The sequence below is a fragment of the Hoplias malabaricus genome, chromosome 13 (assembly GCF_029633855.1).
Source record: "Hoplias malabaricus isolate fHopMal1 chromosome 13, fHopMal1.hap1, whole genome shotgun sequence".
Taxonomy (NCBI): domain Eukaryota; kingdom Metazoa; phylum Chordata; class Actinopteri; order Characiformes; family Erythrinidae; genus Hoplias; species Hoplias malabaricus.
The window spans coordinates 4290137-4308870 of NC_089812.1; the positions used below are offsets into that span (position 1 = coordinate 4290137).

The 18734-nt window shown below is 42.2% G+C and overlaps 1 protein-coding gene across 4 annotated transcripts in view; it reads left to right on the plus strand.

Moving 5' to 3' along the window:
- Window positions 1–18734, plus strand: part of cyth1a (cytohesin 1a) — a 69619-nt gene that overhangs the window by 32115 nt on the left and 18770 nt on the right. For 3 of the 4 annotated variants that reach the window (XM_066643075.1, XM_066643073.1, XM_066643074.1), the window contains exon 2: window positions 16913–16995. In XM_066643075.1, coding sequence (XP_066499172.1) covers window positions 16913–16995 — 83 coding nt within the window. Of the gene's footprint in view, window positions 1–8309; window positions 8396–16912; window positions 16996–18734 lie in introns of those variants that run through there. The other variant, XM_066643076.1, reaches the window with a different exon arrangement.

Here is an 18734-nt window from a genome sequence, read left to right on the forward strand (position 1 = left end):
TTACCCTGTGTTTTTTATTCTTCATCCATTTAAAAAACGAGTAAACAAATATTGAAGTCCCCATCAGGTCATCAAAACATCCCTTAAGGCTCATCCTTGGTTCCTTCCCCTTCGTCCACGCTACAAGGCGACAGCCAGCTCATGACACCCCACGTTTGTTTTTGTGGGTCGCTCGCAGTGTGGGGACCTCAGACATTGCGCCAATGTCAGGGCTAGTCGTTTAATTTTGATGCATCTCTGCGGCTCGAGATGTTTGCCCAAATTACAGAAACTCTCAACTTGGTTTGTCACTTGTTGCTCTGCCATCGTGTTGCTGCTGGCTGCTATTAAATTGTGGCTGAAGAATAACACCTCATAAACATGTTAAATTCACTGAAAGGGATATTTATGGTCATTGCATCAGTGTAGAATACTCTTCTGAATGAAATATGGTGTTTATACAGTATTTGTGTTTTGTATGGAATAAGTCTGGCTTATCAGCATTCGACAGTTGTTTGTATTCAACCGAAATATTCACTGTATCCCAGAAGAACAGAAGGATTAACCGATGCAGAAACACTGTTCGGTGTGTTATATATGTGTCTCTAAGGAAGTAAATAATACGTTTCCCTTTAACACGAAATTCTCTGTGTCTCCCAACATGTTTACAGAAATACACATCTCTTTCATCTACCATTGTAATGTAGTTTTTGACTCATTGGTCTGGTTCCTTTTTCCCCATTCCTTCCAGACTGTTCACTACTTTATTAAACAGTTCCAAACGGTTTGGATCAGCTCTCCCATCAGGTTCACATGTGCACAGTTGACTGCCTGTTACATGTATCATTCATAACCTGTTTTTGAGGTTTTTATTTATAGTGAAAACAGCTCGTGCGTGAGTTTTTTGATGAATGCATTCTCTTCCTGTTGTCGTACATGAAGCTTACATTTCGTAGCCTTGTGATACTAATTCCATTCTAAACTGGGCAACAGCACTGTCTGTAATAGCTCATTGGAGTAATGTAGATGACGTCAGATTGGTAAAACCATATAATACATAGAAGTAGCTGTAACGTGTTACATAAAAAGATTATGATTTGTAGCATAACAATAGATTATTAGCGGTAGATGTATTTAAAGAGGAACCCATGCTTTGGTCCAACACTTTCGTCATATTCTGAAGCTGATATTCCGTACAAAGGCTGGTTTTACAGCGGTTAGGCTTTGTCTTCAGCTTTGTTGGGAGCATTTCTATTGTGTAAGGAACTGAGAGAGAGAAACGACCGCCGTGATGAAGTTATGACTCAGATTACCTTGCAAGAGCGGCTGGGTGTGAGCTGCATGATTCAGACGGTTGGTCGGCCGTTAGTTCAGAGGTTAGTTCGCATGCTGGCTGCAGAGGTCAACAGTTAGGAATGTTTGTAGACTCAAAGTAATCTCCTACTCTCATGTGGCATTCCTTCTCTTTCTCTTCAGGGTTCCCTTAATTGTATTTAATCTTAGTGGAGGTGGGTTTGGGGAACCCTGTCAATATTTGATGAACCACTTTGTAATAATGTTGTTGGGACTCCAGCGGAGAGTGCAGCCTTTTCCAAAGCTCGGGTCTGTAACGCTGTAAAAGATGCAGAAATATAAGTCAAGACTGGAATGTTACATTCAGTTGTTAACATCACTATTCATCATATGATGGCTTTTCCTAAAGCACACTTCACTTAGCCCTGTTCAGACGGGATTAGTTTTATGCGTGGAGCTGTGGTCGTTAAATTTTACCAGCACATGTCCAGTAAAGTTTACGGTAGATTCACACTGGGTTATGAATCTTGGTTAAAAATAAGAGCTCGGAGAGGTTATTGATTCACGCATTGCTGTCACACAGTGTGGATCAGACACAGCAGTGCTACTGGAGTTTATAGACTGACACAAACCTACCTATGCATACCAGAAATCTCTCTCTACTGAGTGATTCGTCAGTGTTCAGCACAACACACTCACGACCTGGATGGATATTTCATCACTAAATGCAATTTGTACTTTCAGGTGGCCGTCAGTCGTATTTAATTGTAAGGATGGTACTGCACTCCTGCGTTATATTGCTTTCTGTGTTCTCACCTCACACTTTCGGAAGTCATTATTCAGAGCACTCTGTAACTTTCACTTCTCCTGCTGGTGTTTACTCACCTGTGTTTCCTCCTTGAAGAGATTGAGATGAACTGCCTAGTGAGAGATCTCAGATTACAACCTGATTACTACGTGAGCCTCTTTCTGTCTCTTCTTTTGTACCTCCCTCCCCATGTCCCTCTCCCTTTTCACCCGATAAACCAGAAAGTCTCCATCTGACTCTGCACCGTTCTCGTTGCTGCAGTCTGAAACAGGCCGCTGCAAGTCCTAACTCCTGCTGCGTTAACAAGCAAAACCTACCGATCCGGACGTGCCGACGAGACACAACAGCACAACAGAGCTGTCGTGAGCACTGTTCTTGTCTGCTGTCTGTGATTTGAACCATGATTGGATGTTCATTCGTGCGTCTCTCTGATATGGAGAGGAACAACACCACATTTGTAATTTCCAGGAACACTTTTGCATCTCATTTGTGTGAGAAACCACCAAAGAAAGCAGCTGTAAACAAACGATTGCTGTTCTTAAGGTCAACCCTATGCTAAATTCGGCTGTAGTTTTCTCTGCTGAAGTGTTAACGCTACAAGGTAAAGCACGGTGTAAATCTAATGAACACTAAATCAAGACAGAACCGTTGTAGTGCCATATTAGCCATTTCAGTACCGTTAAAAAGGGAGCTTCTTATTCGAGCAGCATGTGGTGTGAGCATGGCTGTGTTGAAGGCGGGTGAGAGCTTAACACTTGTGCTCGTAACAGAGCCGACTGTTGAGGGAGACAGGAGGGTGTGCAGCCCAGCTGTCCACAGTATGTGAATGAGGAGGCCTGAGGAGGTCTGGGTAATGACCCCCTTTCCAATGAGTTCCACTACAGTGAGGCTGTCTCAGAATATGTAGACCACGTTTTATGTCGTCACATGCACATTCCCAACAAGGAGGCTGCCCCAGTGCTTGGATATCTTTTAATATGATGTCTTTTTAAGGGAACGTCGGATGCTTCCTCAGCCTCTGGAATTTTGAAGATGGCTGCAAGTGTTTACTGTTGTTTATCCCCTTTGTGTTTAGAGGAAATATTAACATATCGTCCAAAGAACAACATTTATCTCCAAAAATAGTAACTTTACAGAAGAAGGGAAAAAATCCTACTTGATTTACAATGGAAGTCAATGTAATTTGACATTTTGTGTGTGGAATTGTGTTTGTGTGAGAAGTTATTTGTGTGTGTGAGATGGTGAATCAGGCTCCCCCAGTTCCCCCAGTGGCCATTCTGACATCATCTGTGAAGCTTGCTACGATATTATTTCAACTGAAAACTAAATGTAATATTTTACGTTTACTATTTTGGTGAATTGGAAAAGCAGTCCTGTCCGTGACTCAAACCCCGTGATCTGATCCGATTTGTGACTCGTTACACCACTAGAATCCTGAAATCCGAAGTGATCCTGAGAGCTTTGTGAATAAAACGTTGGTCACTTACGGCGAGAGAAAAGAGAAGTGACATCATTGTCGTCTAAATATTGCTTTTCTTCTAAGGCTAGACGTCCGTCAGAAAGCTCGCTATGTACACGGTAGGGAGGAGATCACTCAGAATCGAGACAAACTAATCACCAGTGAAGTTGAATATTTTGACAGTCTCTCATAAAAGAGGATTGTAAGTAATCTGTATTTCAGGGCTTGGATTAGTAAGAAATCACTTGGATTGTTTACTGAAAGTGTGTGTAGTTGCCTGCGACTGGAAGAGGATAGAAACCTACTGAGCAACATTTCGGTAAACCGGCTCAGGTTAACGTTGGCTACAATGAAGCAGGATGTTGTGCAGGCTGCTTTCCCCCCCCTCCCACACACACACAGGGTGTGGACTTTGGTCTCTCACCCTACGTAGCTCTGAATGAAAGCCACAAACGGAAGCAGCAACTTGTGCTCAGCCTGGGCCAGAGCCCTTAAAACTAGCACAGCAAGGGATTGTGGGGGATGGGTGGCCCTTTCACTGTCACTGAAGATAAGATGGGATAGTTTTTTTGAGTGCGTACGTGTGCAGCGCAGCTCGTTTCCTATGGCTGGTGTGTTAAAGTTACACTGTGATGGCTCTGGTCACATGGTTTGTGCCTGTGGCTGGCTTCCTCTGCTAAGACAAAAGCGTGGGTTGTATGTGTAGGCTTTTTCCGATGATGCTAAATACACCATGCCAGTATATAGCAGCCTGCGTGCTAGAGCTGTTATGCTAATATAAAACTGTTTTTACAGACTAATCCCATGTATATAGTGGTGAAGCGTTGACAGACTCTGTATTCCTGGCGGCGCCTGAATGGTTTTCTTAAAGCTCTAGACAGCTAAGTAGTCTACAAGCTCTCATTTATTCTCAGTAATAAATGCAGTGAACAATCAGAAGCTGTTCCAAATCATATTCTCCAATGGATCCAAAGTGTAGACTTTGTGCTGCTGTTGTCTGTCCCTATCCCCAAGCAGTGGTTCTCACAGAAGGTGCCATGAAACTTTCCTAACGAATAGTGATACGGTAGTTTAGATACAAAGTTAGGAACCGTCTCCCAGACCCTGATTGCTTTGTGTCAGGGGAAACATGGCGCAGTGACAGAGCCACTATGTTGTCCCCGGTCCTGAATTCACTCCCCAAGGACGAATCTAAACCAGAGAGATTAAATCAGGATGGGGAAGTGAGATTGGGAACCACACCGGAGCGAGAGAAGACTGAAAAGTAAGCTAATGGGCTATGGTTAACTGTTAACACCTGAATTGGTGCAGCACTCCATTCCACTTTAAATGGCACTGTAATTATATTCAAGTGCTTTCTTTCCCCACATTAAATTGAGAATAAAATTCTGAGACACTTTCTACTTTTTAACAGTGCTCTATAAGACACCGACATTAACATTAAGTTCCACTTTAAATCATTCTAGGTCATTTTTGTTTTTGCGTTAGGAGCTGTTTGAAATAAAAATGCCTCTCTGTAGCAAATGTATTTCCACAAAAACAATACAATTTGTGGTTTGTGCAGTTATCATTACTCATTTTCTGTTAAGCAAATCCTTATATCTTAATATAGTTAGCTGGCCAGCTGTGCTCCTAAACAGAGCCTGTCTTATTTTGTTTATTTTAGAACTTTTCTGTCCCTCCAGCACGGAAACCTGGTTTTATTACTCTCTCAGAAACATGTCAGTGTGCACAGTTGGAGGGGCTGTGGTGAGCTGAACTGCACAGAGCCGAAAACCCTTCACACTTTCAGATATGAGGCTCACGCAGCCCGACAGCACATACCCCACCCCACGGTAAAACAATGTTAATGATATATATATATATATATATATATATATATATATATATATATATATATATATATATATATAATATGGATACCACCTACAGCCCTGTTGTAATCTCACATGACCTTTCCAGCTTTACAGAAGGCAAACAGAAAAACAAGACTGCAGAATTTATTGCTCACTTAGGTCTGTTTTTGTTTAAACTTTATTTAAATGAGTACACTAAGTGCTGCTGCTTTTTGATGTTCGATATAAATCATGCTGAAATTGTGTGTATCAGTGAAACTGACAATAACTGATACATTTGGTTGATAATTGTGATATAAAATCTTCATTCCATTCCATGTCTAGTACCAAGGTTTTTTATTTTTTCATTTAAATACATTCAAGTTCAAGCTGCGCTACATTCCTGAGCTGGTCCTTTAAATATGTGCAGTGACAGTTCTAGTGAAACAGATCCTCAGGGCTTTCATCTGGTCGCACGCTGCAGGATGTTTACGCTGCAAATCTCTGGCCCTGTTTGCTTTGGAGAGACGCTGTCTCTCCGGTCTCCCCTTCACATTCTGGCCTCTAGTTCAGCTGTGACCTCCTCTTTTATGGTCAAATACATTCTTGTGCCTTCATTCACACTTTGAAACTAGAGAGCGTCATGGACTTAAAGGAACACTATTTACTATTTTTACCTAAAAAAGTACAACTTCAAAATCATTGTGATTCTTCACTGAGCTGTGGTTGGGAGAATAGAGCTTCTGTTGTCACTATTGTGGGCTCAGTGCTGCAGAAACTGCACTGTGTAACTTGTGGAGGAGGGTATGAAACAACCCCCTTGTCCATTGAATTCAGTACAGTGCTGTCAAAAGGAATTATGCTAGGGGGAGCCTTGGGAGAAAACCCAAAATTGACCTATTGTTCCTTTAAGTGGCTCCTTAAGGGAAGAGCTAGGCCCATTGCGTGACTAAGAACTGCGTCACCTCCCTTCACAGGTCACGCTGAATCAGCTTGTTTCAGGAGCAATGTGAAATAATGGTCCCAGACTGAAATGAGTGTTGGACTGAGTAATTTGGGAGTGCTTTTTTTTACCTTTGGGACTTTGTGCAGCTATCGATGAGCGTTGTGTCAAGCCTACGTGTGTGTGTGTGTGTGTGTGTGTGTGTGTGTGTGTGTGTGTGTGTGTGTGTGTGTGTGTGTGTTATGAGATGCGGTGAGGGAATAACTGGCTAAAGGAATGATGAGAGTGTGAGGATGTCTCATGACTCATGGGTCTGAGTGAGTCTTGATGGTATTTCCTTTATTTACCGACTAACATTCGACAAAGAGCTAAAATATTAACGTTGAAGGACAGAGAGGAAATTGTCTTTCAAGTAAATTTAAAAAAATGTATATTTTAATGCATCAAACAGAGATGAATGTTTTGACCCAGGTGAGCTGTGGCACACATGAGGTTAAGTTAATATTTGTGTAACAAAGCGACAAAAGCACTGTCCTTCCTTGAAGGCACTTCACGTGATTTACGAGAGCAGAGGCGTTATTTTGCGTGTCCTGAATCTGTTTTGTCTGTTACATGTCACTGAGGAAGTTTGCATTTTGAATCTGTACGTGAAGATAAGCAGCTTATTTAATGATTATATCTACAAGCGCTGATCACTGTCATCCAGCCCGGCTCAGCCACTCACCTACAGTACGGGTTTGTCTAGGTCTACGTTGACTGTAACCAGTATGACAGGAGATTAGGACAGCACCCTGTCTGTTTATATAAGTTCAGTTAAGTTCATATGTGATCATTAGGGTTGGGCCCTGTGACAGTAACACGGCTGACCCCCGCATACCTCAAAAAAAGGGCGCCATTTTAAAATAATGAGTGTTAGCTGTGTCTGCGTTTTTTGAATCCGAACCTGTTCTGTTTTCTGCGTTTTACGGATGCGTTATAACCAAGACGACCAATCGGAGCGCAGTCGTCATGGTTACAGACCTAATGATCAGGAAGATGGCAGAGGAACGGCTCGTCTGGTTCATAGTGGAACACAAAACCTTAAAGAACAAGCAACACACTGCGTATAAAACTGTGGAGGATGAAGGAAATCTAATCCCCTTTAATGAGAGGAGCATCATGAAGAAGCAGAGCCTCAAACTCCCCCAGTGACCTTCAGAAACACCGCTGAACTCCCGTGTTGTTCTGGAGACTGGGGCGGGTTCAGTGTGGTGTTTAGTTACAGTGTTTACAGTAAAATGATAAATGAATCATCGCTGTGAATTGATTTTTTTCTGCCTCTTCCAGAGTTTTCCTGTGACTTCATCCGTTTTTTTGTGCGAAAAAATTGTACTCTGTGTGAAAAGGCTTTAAGTTAAGTACACACTTAAAAAGGAAGGTTCTACAAGGGTTCTTTACTAAAGACAATGGTTCCATGTAGAACCCTGTACACTTGAAGTACATTATGCTCTGTGCATCGTGAAGGGGTTCTTCAGATGGATGGAGAATGTGTTTATAGATGGATCTATACAGCACCTTCTAGAGAAGGGTTGTGTATTGTTACGATGTCAAGTTTGTAACAGCAGAGGGGTTGGTGTTGTATATTTTGTGCGGACGTTTTACACCACCCTCCTGTGTACGTCTGGCTCTCAGACTGCGAAGAGTGAGCTTGGCTGAATGGTGTCAAATGTGAGAAGAAAGATGAACCGCCAAGACTGTCCACTGGGTGGAGCCTTCATGCAAATGACAGCAGAGCTGTAGGAACTGAGCAGGAGGAGGGAGGGACGGAGGGAGCAGGGAGAGGGATGTCTCCAGATGGACTGAAGCAGTTTGCTTGCTATGGACTTGCTAAGTGACAGCACTGTAGCACAAGCCTCTCTGGCTTCTTCTGGATAGTGTTGGTTCTGGCTCTCTGGAATGCCCACCATTTGGCCACCGCGTTTTCTCTGGAATAGCTGAGAGTGTCATAAAATTGTGCTTCTTATCAGTGACCAAAACAGAAGGGTAGTTTAAGGAGGGGACCAGGACTGGCCGGAGATCAGTGGGATTTCAAAAACCAGGTCAGTTTTTTCAGTTTTATTTAAACGTGCACCTCATAGTTCAGACTTTTCCGTGTGGATTATAATTTGTAACTTTCCCGGTTTTAAAACGACACGTAAATATATGTAATGTTTACTCTACAAAGTTGACCTCTGAAAAATCTTCCGGATGTTGCTTAAATCGTGTCGTTATAAGGTTACGCTTCCTTCATGCCTTATTTACGCAGGCCACATGCTTCACCTCTAAGCCGTGACCCGTGAATGATGTCCCATGTTTATTTGTTTAGAGTTGTGTGGCTTGGGTGAGGGCTATCCAGGTAATGGTTATTTTGAAACCATAGGGTCAAACTCGGGTAGTAAAACGAGAAACATGAAGCTGACTGACTGCGGGTTCATGGACAAGCTGAAAGTTGAGACTCACTACTGCCGAGCCCTGTGAGCTGCCGCATGCTTATTATTTACCAAGAGGCACGTGACTTCTGGCGGAGGGAGCAGCTTAGAAATATATTTAGGAATCATAAAAAGAAGGGAAATATATAACCATAGTCAAATAAGGCTACACTTCTAAAGGTTTACCAATCTGTATATTACATTGTTATTAATTATCATTTTTAACAAACACAGCAAGGACAGCAGTGACCACATTATCATCAGTGTCTAAATTAATTAAACTTTGTGGTTAAAGGGTTAAAATATCAATTAAAAACAAATATGTACTGCAGCTGAGAGGGTTAATATCGACCGATGGAGGAGACACTTTGAGGTCAGTATTTGGCAAGATCTGAGGTTTAACTGTAGATAGATGTGGGTTCACTATTTGGCAAACAACAGGTCACTGTCTTCCTTTGTTCCGTTGTTATAATTGATTATTAATGAATAATAATGAACAGATTGTAAATCATTTATAAACCTGTATAAGTGTGGCTAGTGAGATGACGTTAGCCTGATCCCATTACAGACTGCTGCCAACTTCTTGTTTTCATTCAGTATCAGTAATGCTACTATTTTTAATTTAAAGATATTTTTAAGTTCCTCTTTAAAGGAACAGTAGGTAAGATTTGGTGTTATAGCTCTTGGGCGCCCCAATTTGCTTTTACAGCACTGCCCTGAAATCAAGAGGGAGATGGATGGTGGTATACATAGTTACATAGTGCAGTTTCTGCAAGTGCTGAGCCCGCAGTAGCAACAACAGAGGATCCATCTTTCCTCTTACAGCTCACTGGAGAATAACAGTGATTTTGAAGCTGTGATTTTAAGATACAAATGCTACCAAGAGTTCCTTTAACCGAATGCGTTTCAGAAAGTGCTGAAAGCTTCAGTCATTCATTTCTACAACATAAACTGAACAATGCCACTAACGGTTGTAAAGATACCCTTGTGATCTGATCACTTCCTGTGTGTTCCTCCGCCAGCCTGGCCCACGCTTCCTCTGCGCAGAACTGAGCCTTGTCTTCGTTTTGCGGGCTCAGGTTGAGCCCCCCTGAGGCCCTCACTCCATTAAAAACAGTCCTGTCCTTTCTGACTCGGGCTAGGTTGTGACACTTTGAGACTATGAATTCATGTGGCTCTGGGGGGGTGGGTCAGGTCAGTCCAAGTGCAGCCAGTCAAAGGTGAGGCGAGTCCTGCGCTGATTGATTGACGACGGGGAACTCTCATCAGGCTGCCAGGAAGGCTGGAGATGCAGAACAGGCGGCGTGGTTGAGTGGGTGTTCTGAGGACTTGAAGAGACTGAGTGTTCCCGTTATTTTTCTGGTTACTGGTAACTGAAAGCTGCACAATGGTCCTGTCACTTCAGTGCAGTACACTTGTGTTATCAGGCCAACCGTATAGAAGTGTGGGAGCTTATCTGCTGCACTGATTGATGGACAAAGCTGGCATGATCGAGCATGATAAACATCAGCAAGAAGGACAGATGCGTCCCTCAAGGCCCCATGGAGTCGTCAGCAGGATGGAAGCCTTTAGTCAGATGAGAGGATGTTGTGGGGCTTGAGGCACGGGGGCTGTGCTGAAGATGTTCAGATGGGAATGAGGCTGCATCTGGAAGGTGATGGTGTATGAGGGGGGTACAAGGGAACGAGAGATGGTGTGTGTATACTAAATTTAGGTCCACAAAACAGATGGGTTTGAACGTCTAAATGCTGAAATACTTCTGGTCTAGTGCTGGGCGATACGAGCGCAAATCAATATCACGGTTAATTAATTATTGTACCTCGATTACGATTAATAAATGAGCGTTTTGGTTTTCTCCCTCATAGTTCACTGCCAAGGGTTGGACTGTAAATATGCTCAAGTTGGGGTGTATTTTTTCTAACGTTACAGGGTCTTTTTTATTTATTCATTATTATTTTGCTAATAATAATTGGTCGATGGAGCTGTTGAGTTGTCAGTATTTAGATGTAACTTCTTTATGTTCAATGTCGTCTTCACAAAAGTCAAAACCTTTATTTTCTCCTTCGTTTTAGTTCTGTTTGGTAGAATCACGTGACGACAGCATGGTAGTGTGGTTTTAAAGGGACAGGACATTAACACACATTTGGGGTCGTATTAACAGAATTAACAAAATAAAGAATGATCAGAATTAAAAGAAATATCAATATAATTAATATACGCAGGATTGCATTCATTAGAAGTTCTGAATGTCTTTTGATTCATTTTCGATTTACAGCCCGGCCTTACCCTAGTAACACTTTTCACAGTCATCCGGAAATGGACCGGAGTTTACCCGGAGAACTTGAACACCTGCAACATTCGTCCCGAACGTTACCCAGGCTTAGAGTAAAGACTCATATTCCGGAGTTCTCCTGTACGCACTGCACAGTGTTTCTAAAGCATGTGTTTCGTTTCCAACTGCGAGAATGCGTCAGACACAAGACCTCCCGCTGTGCGCTGCATGTGTGAAAGAACCACTCCCAGACATCTCCGCACCTGAAACCCCCTGGAGTTTCTCTAGAGATTCTCTGGTTCATGTGTGAAACAGGCACCCAGAGAATCAGATACTCACTAAACCACACTGAGTACGGCATACGTGTGCCCTTGACTTCATCTGCCGGTAATAATTATACACATCTATCCTTAGTATCAGTGTTATATCGTGTTAACCTTCGGCCGCTGACCTGAGACGACTAAAGCATGGGATGCTGATGATACAGATGGGAGCTTGTTGACATTGCTGGTCTCTTAAGCTGCTTGGCTTTAGGAGGCATACACTAAAATGGGCCAGATCACAGGGGTTTCAGGGCAGATCCTCGTCTTGGCTTGGACTCCAATTTCCTGAGAGGCTTTTTTTCCGAGATTTCTCTAGTGGTCTGGATGGAAATGAGCTGTCTGCTAGCATTCTTGCTAAGAATGAAACGGACTGGGTCTTGAAAGGCTTTGCACACAGGGAGCTTCTTTCTAATTGAGCCTCTCCCCAACTGGCCCTAGCTTTCCTCGTACTGAAGCTAGGGCACCCCCCTCGTCTGAGACTTGAAATACTATCCACTTCAGAAAGACACTCTTTTTAAGATAATTTCATTGGAAAGAGCCAAGCCAAGTTTTTCATCTCATTAAACAGTGATGAACCGATTCAGTAAAGAGAAAGGCATTATGAATTAAATGAAAAAGAAAGTGTCGTCGTCATTGTTTTATTGTTATTTAGTTACTTTATCGTGTGCAAGTACAAGACGCTACACACTTAAGCATATGAATGATGTGATGTTAACCTACTTACTGATGCCCTACAGGGGATATCTCATGCAAAGTTATGTTAGACGTTGATCTGTCATTTGACGCAATGTTGGCTGGGGTTTGTTATTTTGTTCTGGTTCTGTGGCATGTTAAAAATGATAAATACACAATGATGTCTACGTAGACTACTTTTATTTGGACATTTGTTTGAGTAAATAAATATTTAAAGGAACATCGTGTAGTGTTTTCACCTTAAAAGTACAGCATCAAAATCATTCTGATGCTCAACTGAGCTGTAACAGGGAGAAAGACCCTCTGCCGCTAATCCGAGTTCAGCACTGTAGAAACTGCACTATGTAATGTCTGGAAGAGAGTAGGAAACCGCCACCCTTCTCTCCCCTCCCCCTTGATTTCAGAGCAGTGCTGTGAAAGTGAATTACATCCTGCAACTGTAGGGGGAGCCCAGGAGCAAAATACCAAATCTTACCACTGTGCCGCCCATAAATAAACATATAAAAGTATAATTAGCCATTAAATAGGAGCCTTTAAATGGGAATGAAACTCATGGCCAAGGCTCTCAATGGCAATGATGGCCATGATATTTGTTTATTTTATTTTACAGTGAAAGTAAAAATAGAAACCCACTACAGATGGCAGCATAATGGGGAGGAAGTGCTCACTCTGTTCAAACCTGTAAACACTTGGCTCTGTGTGTGTGTGTGTGTGTGTTAAATCTATTCTTGGAAAATTTGTGATGGAAGAGGAATGTGGGCTCCACAATGGGTTCCAGTAATTGACAAATAATTTGCATTAAAGTATTAAAAATATTCCTTATTTCCCATGTATTAAAATGGAACGTCCGCACTTCCGGCTGCTTTCCAGATGTTTCTGAACCTGGCGTTCAGTTCATTGTCCATTTTATTTTTCATTTGCTTCTTTGGGGGAATAGAATTTTGGGAGAAAACTTGAGTATAAACTTAAAACAGAGATTAAGATTAAACCCTTAATTCGGTCAAACATCTCGAAAGAGAAAGATGTCTGAACTAGTCTCTGGGAAGCGGAGGCTGTCTGGTCCTATACAGGTCAGAGTTCATTGTTCTAGCAGCAGGCGAAATGTAGAAATCTGTCGTTGTGAAACAGAAAGGAGGAGAAATGGTAGATCAGTTTGTGCGGTGCCTTCATGGGGTTTCCAACATCAAAAGGCATTAATACAGTAGAAATTCATCACTTACTAGAACTGAAGGCGTGAACTGCTACATCCACCTTTCAGAGAAAACACAAAGGTGCAGAAAGCCAAAAGAGATCGATTTCAAAACCTACATGTGGTCATTTGGTTTTACACCATTTTTAGCTTCATTTATTTTATCTCAAGAAAAGTTAATCTAATCTGTAGCTAGCCTCATTAAGGAAACTTGACATAACATATAAGCCAACTACTTAATAAAACCTTTTTGGTTTGATGTGGAAGAGTAGAGCCTGACCCTAAAAAAACATCAGTGCCATTCTGAGAGCTCCATGAATAACTGCAAACGCTCCTGCCAGAGTGTCCTCAGTGGGCTGGTCACAGGACATCTCTCTCATCCGAGCCCCAGTCTGTGGTCCATCAGCGCCACCAGGGTTTCTAAAAAATGCAGTGGGTGGATGTGCGGTGATTTGAGAGTGTGTCCACCCAGTATGACTTCACTCCTTCTGGGAAGAAAAAAAAAAGTCTTATTTTCTTGTGTCTTCCTCTTTTGACTCCGCCGAGGCTTGCGTGTTTGTAAACTGAATTGTTCATTATTAAATTGTCCTGTGAGGCCTTGTGAAATTCAGTCTTCTGGGAGTGGAGGGTTAATCCGGCGACTCCAGAAACGGAAGAAACTCATTTCTTTGCCAACCTCTTTTTAAGACACAGACTCGTCTTACATGTGCTGCTAAATAGCATAGAGAGGCTAACACCTTTGAAGTGCTGAAGTCTGAGAGCTCACGTCTGCGGCTTTGCAGAAGAGAAAGGTTTGAGATAACTGCAAAAAACAAAGGTGTAAATAACAAATACATTTCTTATTCACACCTGTAGACATCTGAAAAATGTTTGTAAAGTTACAGGGGACTTGTACCCAGAGCTGGACGGCCCTAAACGCTCACTATGCACACTGCATCAAGTTAGGGAGAGCTAGTGTATCATCAGAGGATGAAGCAAAACCATCCTTCAGGAAATGAAAAGAGGAAAAACTGCGGGAACAGCAGTGAGGTAAACCTGTGACTGTTCTTCTCCAGGTTGGATTGTTAATAAATAATAGTCGTGGGAATATATTTAGAGGCAACGTCCACTGCACAGCTTCTCTCCACAACCTTAAAAGCCATTCAGTGTCACAGTATCATGAACCAAACCTTGAAGCTGAAAAGTGAACATATACTTATATGTATTTATACGGTCTAGTACTCATTTAAACTTCCCCAAGCACACTAACTATTCCATTCCACATTAAAAAACGACATGGTTACTTCCAAGTGGTGAGTTGAGATTCAGTTCCACCTTAAATGGTTTCATTATTGCTCACAGAGTTGAGGTAGGAGAGGGCTCCTCATCAAAACTTTGCTTTGGGCACCAGGAAAGTCTGGGCCGGCTCTGCATTTACCAGTTTAAAAAAAAAAAAAACTAGACGGCTCATTTAATTCTAGATCCATCATGGAATGATTGGTGTTCATTAGAAGTTCTGAATCCATTGTGAAATATTGTATTACCCTTAAAATGACTGGAATTTCAGACACTAAGAGGAAAATAGCCAGCTTATGTAAGAGAGCCACAGTGTTGGTAATTGCTCGGGAACAATCTTACGTTGATAGAGTGTAGGGGGGAGAGAAGTGAGAGTTTCCTAGCTGAGGGAGAGAGCAGAGCACAAACAGCTTTTTTACTGTGGGGAGAACATTATGCCGTTGTTCCAGGCCGTCTACATCCTCGTCTGTATTGTTATTGCCTTAGGCCTGTGCTTGATGGGATTTATTGTCTCGTTTTTATAGCCCCTCCTCTATGGTAATTATATTCTGTTCATTATTGAGAGAGATTTTAATGTTGTAATTAAAGCTGAGTCATAAAAATGAATTTTACACGAGTAGCAATACTCTAACATTTACTTAGATACACTACAAACAGACAAGGATCCCAGTTCCCCAATGTGTCACTGTGTAACAAACGGACACGTCAGACCTGTCCCTGATGGACACGGAGGAGCTGTTCTCTTCTGCCCCATAAGAGCCAAGTAGCCAAACGTCCCGAGGTGCACCGTGGGAATAAAAACTACTCGTTTTATGGAGATTTGGCCGCCACATTTAGCCGAGGGGCCGTTTTGAGTGGGTGTGTACCCCTGGGAGATGGAGAAGTAGAGGGAATGTAGGAGGTGTGGGGTAAGTGCATTATGGAGATTGTTCTCATTGTGAGAAGCAATTTTATGGAACGTGTGGGATGTGATTCATAGAATGTCAGCAATCGTGCATCCCCCACCCACTACTTCTCTCGGTGTTACTTAACTCAGTCTCCCCTTGTGAGTGCGTGACCCGCTAGCTGGACAAACCTCTGACCTCGGAGCTGGCCTTTGGCCACTGTGAAGAGAGGAAGTGGGGCCATCGTTGCTGATTAACCAAAGAGGGATACTGGAATGGCAGAAAGGCATGCTGAAAAAGACTGCTGCTTCTCTCTGTCTGCTTTGATGAGTGGGGAGTTTTTTTAATATTTTCTTTATAATGTATTTAGTTTATATAAAAACTATTAACATGAAACGCTTTACATTCTTTTTATCATCATTTCCCAGCACTACAAATTTTGAGCCTTGCTCTAGGGCTCTTCAGCCGTGGATATTGAGGGAAGAGATAGTGCTGTAATTTTTCTCCCCCCACCCCCTTATTTCCTGCTGATCCCGGGGATGAAACCTGTGACCTTTTAGTCCCCAGCCTAAGCCTTTAGGCCATGGTTGCCCCATTGAAACATGCTCTAATTCAAGCAGCACATGCACTCACTTTGTGGGTTCCAAAGCACTGATGTAGTTATGAAAAGCTTTAAAACTCACATTTACTAAAGACTTATTAAATTATGTACGGGTTGCTGTTGATATTATGGTGTATAGTAGCTGCCATTTTGGGTAAATAATTACTCAGTACTCAAACAGAAACTGTGATATTTAAAAAGTTTTGTTAAATAGTCCTTATTTAGACTTAAAAATGAAAGAAATGTAAGTATGGATCCCTGACCCACTTCTCTGCAGTAGAGGAGTGTCACAAATAGAGCCATGCTCCCTACATAGTGCACATCACAGATAATGAAACACTAAAAATACAGCATCCTGACAGTAATTAGATACTAATTCAACAGGGAGAGGTGAACCTTATAGTTGAATTAAAATCTTTTTCAGCATAAAATGCACTACAGGAGTGCAGAAACCGTTATCACACTGTGCCCTACAGAGGGTGTAGGGAAACATTTTGACCTCGTCTTCGCTGTTGTGTGGAAACATTTTTCACCGATCACTCACATTTCAGACAAGGAAAATCATTGTATTAAGTTTTAAGCTTTGTTAGCCCTGGGAACAGAAAAATGGGATCAGATTATTGTACTCAGGAAACATTGGGGAAGGAATATGTGGCTTGTGCTTATAGTCCCTTACTCACTAAAATAAAACTCGAGTTATACTAAAAGCAAAACTTTTACTGGTTGGAATTTCAGAAGTAATGTGTGTCGCCCTGCGAAGGACTGGCACCCCCTCCAGGGTGTGTTCCTGTCTTGCACCCAGTGATTCCTGGTGGATAAAAAGAATGCATTTCAGAAGTGTGCTCTGTTCAGTGTTTGTATCAATGCTGGAACTGTTGCTTATGATTTTTTCATTGTCCTTTCCTCCTCAGTGCCTGACGACCTTACTCCTGAGGAGCAGCAGGAGCTGGAGAATATTCGTCGGCGTAAGCAGGAGCTGCTGGAGGACATTCAGGTATGGGACATTGACAAAGCCTTCTGGTGCCTGTCAAAAATGAGCTTTCTTTAGGCAGACTTTAGACGGCCTAGTGCTGGACGATATGAGCGTAAATCAGTATCATGATTAACTGAAACTTTACCTCGATTACGATTAATGAATAATTGTTTTTGGTTTTGGTTATTACCTCATAGTTCACAGATGAGGCTTGTACTGTCCTGGGAAACAGATCGGTTGTAATAACTTGTTTTTTTTTTTTTGTCATCACTGTTTATATTTGACTTCTTTGTGTTCAGAGGAGTCTTCCCTGAAGTAAAATCACGTCCAAACAAAAAAACCCTTTTGGTTTCGAGATGCTCGAGTCGCTCGGCTGGCCTCTGTGTTTAGGTTCTCCTCCATGTTGGTCCCATGTGGCAGATTGGATGAAGCAGAATCATGTGACACATGCGGAGTAGGGATAGTAAATGAACACACAGTGGGGGACAACAGAAATACTAATAAAAGGATGAACAGAATTAAAAGAAAAACCAGGCAATGTATCGAAATAGACATTCAGAACTTCTAATCAACATAATGTTGTCTATATCGATTATATCGATTATTTTTATTATGTTATGTCCCCACTGTGTGTTCACGTACTGTCCCTTTAAAACCACGCTACCAAGCTGTAGTCACGTGATTCTGCCCCCTATCTGCCACATGGAAGCACCCTAAATGCCGAGGCAGACCGAGCGACTTGAGCTCGTACCAATAATCATTCATTAATCGTAATTGTGGTTAAATGTACAATTAATCGTGATATTGATTTGCGCTCATATCGCCCACCTCAAATTTTAATTGATATGCCCAGGATTTAGAATATTGATTTAGATTCATTTTCAATTCATTTTTGATTGATGGCCCTACTGAGGTGACCCTGATTTTGTGCTGAACTCTGTGTGAGCACTCGGAGGACAGTGGAATAGCCGTCTTTTCCTCATCCAGACTTTTGTCTAAACCCCTCTGTGTCTGTCTACATGTCTACACCTCCCCTCGCCTGCTTTTTCATTAAACATTTACTTCCTTTTCCAAACATTCCTCAAGCGTCTTCTCCAAAAGGGACGAATAGTTTAAATATTTCAGGCCAAGCCCCACGTTCCCGGCTGGTGATGATGAGGGTGCTGCCGTAGCGCTAAGTGTTAATTGTGATTTGAAGAATGTAACTTGCGGTGCTTTGGAGCTGTGCACTGTGGACATTCACTGACCAGGGGACGAAACGTTTTAAATGAAAATGTCTAGGAAGTGAGTCGACACGAAGGGGGGAGGCTTCTGAAAAACCCTGTGGGCAAGCGGCTCACATGAACTGAGGCGGTTTGATCAGACTTGGGTTACACAGTTGAATTCCTCAGCTTTATTACAAGTCCAAAGCTGAAGTGTCAGTGCTGTTGTTTTACTCATTAATACACTGTGCTCCGCCTCCCAGACCCACTCCAATATATCTTTCCTTCTCTGACACCCTCCGCTTTTCCGCATTGCATTTCAAGGTCTTTCTGTTGTGGAGACAACCATCCGAGGAATTTGTTGTGATTGTTAGAGCCTTGAGAGAGGGGGGAAAACAGATGTGTTTCTATCTGGTTTTGTGCTGAAATGTAATGAAAAGGAAAGCAAAAATAGAGAAGAAAATCTGAATAGAAAATGAAAACAATGGTCAGGGGCCTGTGTCACTTACTGCATGATTTGTAAGGTTGAGTCTGCTGTATGTTGTATATCTCTGGTGT